This window comes from Pezoporus occidentalis, unplaced genomic scaffold (genome assembly GCF_034315485.1).
Source record: "Pezoporus occidentalis ecotype Australia unplaced genomic scaffold, CSIRO_AGI_Poc_V1 ctg2, whole genome shotgun sequence".
Lineage (NCBI taxonomy): Eukaryota > Metazoa > Chordata > Aves > Psittaciformes > Psittacidae > Pezoporus > Pezoporus occidentalis.
In genome coordinates this window covers 9227030-9239642 of record NW_026913855.1, presented here as the reverse complement: position 1 = coordinate 9239642, position 12613 = coordinate 9227030, and the positions used below count along the sequence as shown (strand labels likewise).

Below are 12613 nucleotides of genomic sequence, written 5' to 3'. Positions count from 1 at the left end.
GGTAACTCGTTCACTCACTCCCCCCCTTCTTTCCCTCCCCTGGAGGGACGGAGAGGAGAATTGAAAAGAATGCAACTCCTACGGGTTGAGATAAGAACAGCTTAGTAACGAAGGTATAACACAAATCACTACTGCTACCACCAATGATAATAATGATAAAGGAAATAACAAGGGAAGAGAATACAACACCTCACCACCAGCCGACCAATAACTCGCCCCACCCCAGCCCGACCAAGCTCTGACCAATACCTTCTCCAACACCGCAGTCTACCTGCCCTTCCGGCTCACTTCCAGTTACATCCTGGCATGACGTGCTGTGGTATGGAATACCTCTTTGGCTAGCTTGGGTCAGGTGTCCTGTCTCTGCTTCCTCCCAGCTTCCCCTCCTCCCTGGCAGAGCATGAGGCTCACAAAGTCCTTGGCCAGACCAAAACATCCTTGTTATCAGCTCTGTTCCCAGGCCAAAAGTCAAAACACAGCACTGCACCAGCTACCAAGAAGGAGAAACATGACTGCTACTGCTGAACCCAGGACAGAAAGGAAAAAAATTAACTAATTGAAGTGACTCAGCTGATTAAAACATATGTTTACTTTGTGTTAACTTCCCCATAAACCTCAAACTTTTTTTTCCATAAACTCAGGGTTTCCTTGTGCAGTAAGTGCAATTTGAAATTTTGCATAAAGAGGGCTAAAGAATGTTTATGAGATTTCCATCAAATTTGCCCCAAACTTGCACAGTTCATAAACTTTGTGTGGACTAAATTGGAAAAAAAAAAAATATTGTGGTTACATATGTTCGAGAGGCTTGTGGAATCTTTGCTGCTAAATCTGGCGACGATTCACTTTATGGTGAACACACTCCATCCCATGATGAGGCAGTGGTTGCCCTCCAGGCACAGCTGCAGCCTGCAGCAGGATGTCTGGTGTACTTGCTCCCTGGCAATCCCATCTACCCCATGAGATTCACCTCTTTCCCACAGTCTCATCTGAAGTTGTCATAAGGTAAAACCACCATGAGACTGACTGGAAGGTGGAACAGACCTTTTTTAAAAAAAGTCTGTGTTTTTTTTCACCCTGTATGGGGTCACAGTGGTGTTACATTGCCACCTGCTAATGAGTAAACACTGTATTGCAGCATGCACTGGCATAGACTGCAATAATGGTATACATATTGCATTATATCATCTTTCTGCTGGCATCCAATCTTGTCTCAAGCTCCTATACACGGACTGTCATCATTATACTTGTTTTTCCATACATTGCCAGACAGAGCAGAAAAATAAAATCATAGGAACATAGCATGCATATAAAGTTACTTTTGTAAAGTGCCTTAATTTGCTAGTCTACAAGAAGAAAGTGCTGCAAAAGCAGAATTTGTCAGAAGGACTCTTGTAGTTGTATTATTTGAAGAGATACTGCATTCAAGCTACAATGGCATAATAGGTCAGTCTCAGAAATACGACAACAATACATAATTTATCAATCTGGAAACCTTATACTTGAAAGAAGCCTTAGTCTAACCTTTCCATCATTCCAATTGAATTGTAAGACCACCGCTGTAACAAGACCACTTAGAAAACCACCGGGGTGGCCTTGATAATAATACACATATCATTGTTGAGGCACAGGAAACTAAACCAGATGGTTTTGCCGAGAGAAGCAGTTTTTTGGCTTTGTAAAGCCTAAAAACACTAATAGGTCAAACACGAAAGTGGTGAAAAAGAAAGCTAAAGGAAAATTTATGTAAATAAGAAAAAAATCTTTTTACAGTTATATTCCCTCACATAAAAATGGCTACAAAAAATAAACAGGGGGAAATGGTGCTGTAGTTCTGAAATGGATCAGGATAGTTTTCCTGAAAGGAAAAGGTCTAGCAGCAGCCCTTACAGTAGGTACTGCTGCTGGAAATCAATACCATATGATGTGCATTAGAAGGAACACCTACATATTGTAATTAAACTCCTTTCTTTCCTCATTTTTATGTTTTAAGCATGGAGACCATTCATGTCCATTGTAATAAACTCTTTCTTGTTCAATCTTTTACTAGCACTCATACCAAACTGAAAGAGAAAACAACACATGCATGCACCTCTTAAAAAAATGTGAAATTGAAAACAATTTCCAAAAAATCATCCGTGCATAAACAGAAACATACATACGTTCAAATTAACATAGAAACACACATATACACATGGTATGTGTGCACAGGCAAACGTGTATAACGCATGTTTGAATTTTCTCACTTATACTGTAGCCATTTAGAATCACATTATTTACGGACTTCAGTATTTCAAACACCATGAAAGAATTGTTTTGTTTTTCTTTAATGCAGACATCATCTTTGTGAGTAGAATTAAGATGATAGTATGTTACTCTGCTGGGAATTGCAACTATTTGTAATAGTCAAGAAGTCTAAACTACACACACTGAAATAAAAGTATTATAAAGCCATTTATTGTGTGTGCAGCCTTATTTACCAAAATATAAGCTTTTATTTGGCATGAAAAAGTAAAACTTTTACTTTCACTGTTGTTCAAAACCATGTTCTCTCTTCATAAGTTAAGGTTTGCCCCTAGTTTCAAAATCTGAAAGATGGTATTTGAGAATTATACCTACTTTTTGCTGGCATCAAGTCATGCTCTAACTGAAATAAAACATAATTATTTAAATATCAACTTGTTCTCTGCTTGCATGGGACAATGGAGAAGAAATGTACACTGAGGAGAGCTTCACCATATGCTTATTGTTTGTGACAGTTCATTTTGGTACTGCACAGAAATAATCTTCAAGAAAATGTTCAAAATCTTCAATCCAAAGTTCTTAACTAGAACCAGACAGTTAAAAGAGTGGTTTCTGAAGCAAGAAGTCAAGTGGGACTACAGGTGCCTTACTGAGCACAGTGTGCTTGATGGAGTCTACCTGGACAGCAATAAAGAGCAAGAAATGACAGTGGGGTCACAGGATCCTATTTTAAGCCTGCATGAGAGACATGCCAGGGAGACACCTGTTTTGTGGCCCGTGATGCCCTCTACCACCTCATATCAAGCCTTGAACTCTTTTGCAGGTTAGAACATTTCAGCTGAGGTGCAACGTGTGTGAAGAATTTACTGGAATAACATCATCCTGAGTCAACTCTGGCAGTCCACTTATCTATGTCTTTCCCCTATAGACTCAACTAGAAGGAAGAAAATAATCTTTACTTCTTCCTGGACCTGCTGTTCCAGCACTCTTGTGCCACTCTATTGCAAATGCCAGTGCCTGTGGGTCAGTACTGGGTCTAATTCACAGAACAATTTAGCATCTTTCATTTGAATCTAGTTACTTGCTCTGTGGCCACTAACATTTGCTGTAATGTATCCTGAGAACTGGATCATTATTTGCATAGACGACTGAACATACTACCATGGTCAAATGCAACTTCCTTTATCCTGGACACATCATACCTCACATGTCCTAAACATTTATATGAGGAAATCAAAGAATATTCTGCTATTGGTAAGCCTGTACTTTCTTTGGGAAGATGTTGCTTTCTCAAAAAGCAATTCAGCATGAGGCTTAGTTCTATATCTTATAAAAAGGACAACAGATTTTTAAACTCTTAGAAAGAAACTAAGGTGGAATTGTCATTGTCTCTGACACAGGTTCTTCTAGACCTAGGGTTTTGTGAATGTTCAGAAGCTGTTCCAAAGGAGCACAGTCCATCAAACTTTTCTCCTAAAGGTTCATACAAGCCCTGCAGTTACTTCACCTAGATGGCAGCAATAAGATAATCAGTTCAGTGAATTATCACGTGAATCAGAGTAGATTTGATATAAGTTTATGATTGATTTGCCTTAATAGAGTCATTTATTTTCCCAGCTCAAGCAAGCTGATGGAATGGAAAAGTTCTCATTTGGAAATACACAAAATACACTTGAGTACCTGGATGGCTCAAAAATCTTTACAGGCATACTCAAAGAAGTCCAGCATTGAGAATTTAAAATTATATCTTAATTTTTATTAGAAGTAATTAACATCAAGTATAGAAACTAAGCAGTAAGAAGAGAAAAACGTTTTTCACTTCAGCCCACAACAAAAGGTAATCCTTATTTAAAAGCATGCCTTTAAGTTCACAAGCCAATTTCATAATTATATGAGGTACTGGTAGTTACAAAGACAGATGTAACTGACTTTGCTTTTATAACCAACAATCCTCAGCAAAGGAAAACTTTCACAAGGAACTATTCTGCTGCACTGATAAAAAGATGCATCAGAAAAAACTTCATGTCTTATCAGACTAAGGTAAAACTTATCTCAAAAGACAACATATCCTCAACAATCCAGGAAAACAAGAAATGGAACTAGAAATGACTTGGCCAATAGTCTTGCTAGCTGAATCAATTTCTTATGCACAAGAGGAAAGTAAAAGTTTAAATAATGCTGTTTGGCAAGAGTTTTTATATTTAAACATGCACACAAACATATGGCAAGGGATTTCCCACAACAGAAATGGTAGCAGCTGTCTCTAAGGGTGAGTCTCTACCTATTAGAGTGGTGAAGAGAAAAATCATTAATAAAAGACGCACTGATGATGAGTGGACATTAAAATGCAGACTGCATCACTATAGATTAGATTTTACTATCTCAATTTCAACAACTGCAAAAGGATTAAAGACAATAAAAACTGACTGTGCATTTTGTTGTGTATTTTAATTACAAAGTAAAGTACATGCCATCATCAGAAGCAATTAAAAAACAAAAACAAACCTAAGATGGAAAGTCCTTCTTGAAGCAGTTTCTTAATGTACTTGGTTGGACTGTACAATAACTTACTATATTACTTGTTTATAAGCTGTTCTTTTTAGCTTTTTTTTTAACATTATTTAAACACAAATTAATGGAAGCTGATTGCCATACATTTAGAATATCAAATGGTCCCTGATTTCACCATGTATTTCAGTACATACTTAATTTTCAGCATTTGTCTAGACCTGTAATTAATAGGAATCAATTATGACCCAATTGTGAGGCCTCTGCAATTATTCCCAGAAATACTGCTGGATTTCTATTGAAGGCAAAAGAAAATACTTCTGATCTGCACAAATACTTAAAGACTACAGTAAAAACTGTTACCTTTGACTTGTTTTTTTACTTTTGTAAGATACACTTTGACAGGTTTTTCCACAGCATTCATCAGTACAGTATTTCTGCTCTCTGCACAACACTGAGGTGTGTGCAGTCCAACTGCAGAAGGCAACCTGAGCAGCAGCATGTGATAAAGAGGAAAACAAAGAAAAGGAAGAAAAAGCTGCAGCTGTTGAACTCTAATATGAACTTGTTCTTTTCCCAGAGCCACTTTGCAACATGACTATGTTTCTATTTGTTGGCTTTCCCTTTACATCTTTACACGTAAATGTGTCTACTATGTCCCCAAGAAGGACCAAGAGGTTTCTGATGCAGATATCAAGACTGTTGTGAGACAGGTTAGTTTTACCCTACTGATGACGTGTTGTTGCAATAGTAATCCTGCTCAGTACGAGAGGACCCGCAGGCTCAGACCCCTGGTGCGTGCGCTTGGCTGAGGAGCCACTGGCGCGAGGCGACCATCTGTGGGCTTTTGACTGAATGTTTCTAAGAATCCCGCCTAGACGCTTGATGTTGTGCTATTGTGTCATCGGTCGCTTCAGAATGCGTGCGTAAAGCTATTCCCGAATCTTCGTTAGCGAAGCCAGGCCTTCCTCATAGGAGAAGGAAAACTCCTATCTGATGGAGCTCGTCTAGCCTTGTATGGTCTTCCATCAAAGAGAAGGACACTCTTACAGAACCTACGACCTGTGGACTTTGCTGTCACTGTCCCAGCTAACTAGGCTGTGGCAGTTAAACCTCAGGTGTAAATGGTGGGGCCAGTTTTGCACAAGCTGCGCTTCACCTAAAAAATCCACTGCTCAGGCTGGAAGGGCTCACTCTCACTTGTCTGTATGGACGAGCAAGGGTCAAAATGATAGGTGACAAGGTGCATGGGAAGCTGCAGATAAAACCTTGCATGTGGGTGGACCAGCGCATGGGTAGCTCGAGATCACTCAGGAGATGACAGTCCTGGTCGGACACTTCCTGATTGCCTAAGCACCCTTTTTTCCAACCAGATTTGCATATCCCACATGCCCTTGGTCATCGTGCTTGTAGTAAGCATGGTTAAAAGCCCTTCCCAAATCTTCACTCACGAAGCCAAGCCATCAATCATACACCTTGATGACTTCATTTACAGTACTTAGCATCTAGGAAATTAAAAAAAACCAAACAACCAACCAGTGGTTGATGTGTTTTTTTTTAATGGACCAGGTCAAATGTTTCTGAGTATCTATATTTATTTGAATTAAGACTCTTGGGTGAGTGTCTGAGGAAATTTGCATGATGCCTCATGTTTTATAAATGACATAGAAATGAGTCAGACTGTTAAAGCTTGCTATTGTACTAATACTTGAAAATACCTATCAGATAGTTTACTAGAACTTTCTGCAACAAATAAAAGGTATGATTTACCCTCACAGGGCACACAGAAGATTCATATATCAATAGCATCGATGCATTATTTTTCCACTTCCAACTCAGCATCATTGATAGTCATCTCTAATCATCTTCCCATGAGACTTGTGCTCAACCACAGTAGGGTAAAACTGGAGAAAGGGGGAGTGAGAGGCAGCAGCAATTTCTGCAAAAATGCTAAGAGCTACTTATTTCAGGATGAACTAATAATCCCTCCCTCCCATTTTTGATGCCTACTTACTTATTTCTATTTTGTTGTCTTCAAACACTGAAAGGAAACATTCCTAGCAAGTTAAGACTTCCTAGTCTTCATTCACTAGCACAATGCCACTGTTCCTGCAGGTGGCAGTTCAAGTACCAACTCAAAAACCTAACTGAACACATATTCCAACTATTCTCCTCTGCTACAAATCTATGTTTAAACATGATGTATACTGCGATCATAAAGGTCCTGACTTCGCTTGTGCTTTGTAACCACTATATGTTCTCTACTCCAATACATACAGGATATAGTCTTTCCACAAAGTCAATGGGAGTTTGGTCATCAACTTTCATGAGATCAGGAATTGACCCATAATGTTTTATAAAACAACAAAAAGGAATGTATTTATGGTTTTATTATTATCCCTAATAAGGAAACAAGGAGAAAGAAAACACAGTACGTGGTCTAGTCTATATGCACATGTGTTACTTGTATTAATATCAATGGGATTTAAAAGTGCATATGGAGAGGATAAGCTATATCCCTATGTGTTCAGCCATATCCTTAAGGAAGCTCCCCAAATGCTTGTAAATATGATCATGCTTTCTAACATACTATGTATTTATTTGAACAATGTTAAATCTCTAAGCCCTACTTTCCAGTCCATTAAAGCCTCAAATAATTGTTTATTTCCAGCTTAAAGTTACTCTCTTTTTTCCCCATTAAAATGCTGCCTGTAACCACATTTCCACAATATTCAGGGAATTAGAGACTTGATAATAACTTTCCCATTATCCGAAGGGGTACCTCTCCGGGAAGAGAAATACTCAAGATGAACTATATTTTAGCAAGCAATTCTTTCCAGAAGATTTTGGTACAGGCCCAAATTGTGTAGCTGAAAGGTCTGGAATGCTACTTACACAACAAACATGTGTTTGTGCTGTAGACCTTGGACGACTGAATTCCTTCTGGAGGCCAAAGGCCTTGAAAGCTAGTCATTCTGCATAGACTTGTTCTCATTTCCTTTTTGCTTTTAAAGGTTTGAACACAGGACAAGGGCCTGATCCACTAGGCACAAGAGGGTTATTCTGGATTACCCTTACAGAAGAAGACATCAGAATTCATCCCATGATTTATGATCTGGTGCAAGTTGTCTTGGAATGAGATAGCCAAAGCATTTAGGGAATATCCAACGCCTGTTAGCAAATTGCGCTCACTATCTTCCTGCAACCAATCGGTTTATTTGGCTTATCTTTTACTTCCTTTCAGTTGAGACTTGGTAACTGCCTTTATGAATCCTCTTGACTATAGTTTTATCCATTAAAAAGATGATTTGGATAGTTTACTGCATTAAATGCTTCAACCAATGTTGTAGCCACAAATATAAACCAATATTCATGCAGGCATAGTCATGACATTCATGGTGCCCATATCACACTACATACAAATACAGCACAGAACCAAAAGCCAACTTTATTGTAACCAGCTGCCAAAACTCACCTTCTTCACTAACTTGATGGAACCCTTTTAATGCCAAGGCAATATGGCTGTTTTCCCTATTTTAATATAAGCCAGAGCAAAAGTTTACATTCTGGTATTACAGTTTTGTTTTCTTGCTGTTTCTTTTTGACTGTAAACAACATTTGAAAGCTCAGCTTTTATTTTACCTTTTAAATCTCAATTTACAATAAAAATTCCAAATGGGACTTTTCCTAATGAAATACTTGCTTTGTGATACAGAAAAACAAAACAAGCAGTCATCATCTTTTTAAACTACATCAATGAATGGTGAAGCCAAATCCGGTTTCCCAGCAAGGAATTATTAAAAGACAGAAATAGTCCAATGACCACAGGAAATCTTTAAGCACCAAAATGGGGACAAAAGTCTCCTGGGGAAAAGACAATATTTCCTACATGGTCATTCATGTCTCCTTGTAATACAATACAGGGGTATTGTTTATTTGTCTGCTTAAGTAGATGCATAGAATAAAATTAGAAACAAATCCTGAGTACAAAAACATTTCAAACACTAGATGCAGGCACATGTGTTGCAGTACCTGCTGTCACAACTATGTTGTGATGCTTCTTTGTAATATATAACCAGCTAGACCTTTGACCATTAATATACACATCATTCTTGTCTTGTTATAAGAAAGGCCACCAACCTCCAGCAGGATCTTTGACTTCAGGTCATACTGCAACTTGCTGCAATCTTAACACTGGTCATAAAATTTGTCAAAACAATAGAAGAAAAACTCTAAAATAGATACACTTTATTAGTCAGCCACCTCCCTCAAGGAATTCAGTCAAGGAATGTAGACCCAAAGATTTATTTTTCTGTTCAGGTCATGCCTGGGGTAGACTGCTGTGTTGCTAAATTCTCCAGTTTGAAATCAAGAGCAAGAAAACTTAACAGGTCTCAATAAGCAAAACCATGTTGAGATAGCCCTCTGTGGACCATGACCTGAAGTTACAGCAACAAGCATTATCCCCACCACAAAGATGGCTCAGAAAAAGGCACATGGTCCATAGCTTACCTCAACGTAGTCCCTGGCATGGCCCCAGTCTCTCTTGGCATCCAGATTGCCCAGGCTGAAACAATCCAGCTGTCCAAGGTGAATTTTTGCTACCGATCGGCTAATTTTTCGAGTAACAAAGTTAGCTCCTGAAATAGAAATAAAAGGTAGTATCAGCATAGTAACAATGGCAGATAACCAGACAGAAAAAATGCCTTGTATGTACCAGCATATGGTACTTTCAGTCTTCATTCACAATTCTTACACCACCTAGACCCATGCCATCTTTTATCTTTTGAGTAGGCTAAGAAGCTTCCAGTGCAAGTGTCACATTAGCTGCATTTTCACAGCAAACATCTTTCTTTGTGGGACTTCTTAAGCGTTCCTAATTTGCTGCCTCAGTATTCAGTCCAGGCATAAAGCCAAAGAAAATCATTTGGAATGTCAGTTCTTAAACACAAAATGCAAAAGGTTACATAAAGAAGACAGGCATCTTAGATCTTAGACCACCCTCAAGTTTTTTGTTGCTAATTCTTTTTCGTTTTCTTTTTTTTTTTTTTTAGGTAGTCACGTATCAAAATAAATAACTTTATTAATAAAAAAAATTGAGACTATATATTCTCCAAAGGACTGTAATGGTTAAATGCATTTCACTTTTTAGTTAGTTGGGATTCTTCATCCCCCAGGTTCAGTGAGATCATGAAAATGTGATTTCAACTTCATCAGTTGAAGGCCGCACATTATTTTACCGTATTTCTGTATTTTGTTCATTGTATTGCTGTAGCAATTTTGTGCACCCATTTCTTCTCCCTGGAGAGTTGCTTTAAATAATGCTAGTTTCGAGTTATTTTCATTTCTTGATTTTTCGATTATGATGGCTGTGATTCTAAAATATGCTCAACAGTCTCCTCAAAAGCAGAGGGATTTGAATTTAGACCATGATTCCAGGCTAAACAAGCCCAATGGCATTCGCCCACTAATGGGCCACAAAAATTAAAATTTCATGCCTTTTAAACAGCTAAAAAAATAAATAAATTATTGACTGGTAGCAGATGAGACCTCATCCAAATGGAAAGCAGGACAGTCAGTGAAAAAAACTGCACTTGTAAAATGCTCTTAGAAAGTTTCAAAAGTCTTAAGTAGTGCAGCTTGTAAATTCAATGCATGTATGCAGTATTTTCATTACAGAACCCTGCTTTTGGGATATGCATCCAATTTTTCTCAGTTTCCTGTCAAATTAATGATAAGCTGCTGAAAAATTATTAAATAATATGAAGTGTCTTTTTTTTAGAGTACTATTTTCCCCTGTGAAGTCAAGAGCAGCACAGCATCTTTTAGTGTCCGTCTGACTCTGCCAAAAGTAAAAAAAAAACAACCAACCAACAGATTTCACCTATAAGAACCATGTGGAATGAAGCAATGAAATAATTCAGACCTTACCACAGGATTAAGATACAATTTTAACTTTCTGTCTACTGCTGAACTAATTGAAATTCCAGTTATTAGCCATTTAAAATATATCCATAGTATGCACTTGTTTTTTAAAGGATGAAAATCATGATTTCTGTATTTCCTGAAAGAGTGTAGATATGTAAAGGAAGCTTACAAAACAGTGTGGTCTGCAAAATTTCAGAAACAAAATATATTGAGGAATCTTTTTTTTTATAGCAATATTCCTCAAAAATTGAATAAATGAGTCTGCAGGATGAAAGCCCAAGCTCTTCTTTCAGACTGCACCCTCCATACTCAACAGGAGAGTTATGATTATTCCGAAGATAAACCAGCACAAACCACAGGACTGACACTGTGACTCTGCTTTTGCAATTTCTGAAAGCAAAGTACTGTGGTTCCCCTGTTCCTGTCTGGATGGGGTTGCAGAGGGAGTAGAGCTCTGGCTTAACAGAAACCAGTGACAGAGTGTCTTTGGCTTAGTCAGACTGGCACTTCTCCAAAGTTTGTTTTCATTTATTGTATTATCGAATGCAATACTTTGAGTTCTTTATACAGATTAGTAATAATTAATTAAAAATAGAGTAAAACTATTACAGAAACTTATCAGGAATAGCTCTGAAACTTCCTAACCTTCTGCACTCAAATAATTTCAGTTAGCATTATTATGCAGCAAATAATAGTTGAAGGAGAAGCTTTGTTTTCTAGGATAAGGTATACGGCTTTATGTTCCACACTGCAACTGATAATAAGCAAAACTGTCCACTTTCAACACTACATTCACATCTGCATTAAAAGCAGTGAGAGTTCTGGCCATCCTCTGCAGTTTTACTGTCAACCTTCATGATGAATGAACATCACCTTTCATTTTGGAGTAACCATTTTCTTAGCATAAAAAGAAGAAGAAGCTATTAGGTTCTGTGTGTGTGAGAGAGAGAACATTTATGCTATCCACTTAACTTGAAATGTATGAAAGATACTACACAAGAAAAAGCAGATTTGTCTAGCACAACACAGCATATTTGCATAACTGCCATCTTCTTGCAGAGTCACTGATAACTGGAAAGAAATGACCTTCAAAGATCTACTCCAAGGAAAATCCAAATACTCCTCAAAAGCATGAATTGAAGAATTAAGAGAGCATAACAGCGAAAACCAAAAACCTTTATTTTCCAGAAATATTCCACTAAGGGTTCAACAACATTATACCAATCCTCTTCTTGGAAATGCCTCAGCATTAAAGCGGAGGAAGAAAACCCTGCTACTGTTCATCCTGAAAAATGTGATTATAATTTTTTTTTCATGCAACCAAGGACTGAATGGCACATTTTAGAAGCATTTAAATGACATGGTTCGTACATAATGCTAAAATACTGATTATCTTCAAACACAGTATCTTAAAATATCCCATTACACTTTATGTTTGATCCCATGCCATTAAATGCACAGCATAACTAGAATTTATGGCCGATGCCCATTGAAATAATTCAGAATAGTTAAGGCTATGTCAGCATTTCCATTATAATGCCCTGTCCTAGGGGTTTGCAATCAGGCTATAAAATCTTGCTTTGGCATGAAACTTGGCAGACATAATGTCTCTTTCCTCAGGAATGATTCTATCTAAAAGGCCTATGCATACTGCTACAGATACCCTTATACAACTGAATACAAAGTACCTTTTGAAACACAGAACTGGTTAGCTTCCTTCTTCCTCAGCAGGTATTGAGGACTTGCTAATGTTGAACCTGAGAGAGCATTTTCCTCAGAGTGGCCAGCTAGTGCCAGCAAGAGTATCAACAGAGCTGGTGTGTTAACCACTTCGACTTTCATGTTGATTTTCATCAGATCAGGATGATGCAACAGCTAAAATGCCACCAGCTACCAGAGCTGACCAAGACCTACTTTATTATGCTACTAATATTAA

The 12613-nt window shown here is 37.8% G+C and overlaps 1 protein-coding gene across 1 annotated transcript in view; it reads right to left on the bottom strand.

Annotated features, from left to right (window-relative positions):
- GMDS (GDP-mannose 4,6-dehydratase) overlaps positions 1-12613 on the bottom strand; it is a 427285-nt gene that overhangs the window by 224747 nt on the left and 189925 nt on the right. Inside the window, exon 7 of the mRNA XM_062617766.1 lies at positions 9262-9389. Within this exon, the coding sequence (XP_062473750.1) occupies positions 9262-9389 (128 nt within the window). The remainder of the gene's footprint in view (positions 1-9261; positions 9390-12613) is intronic.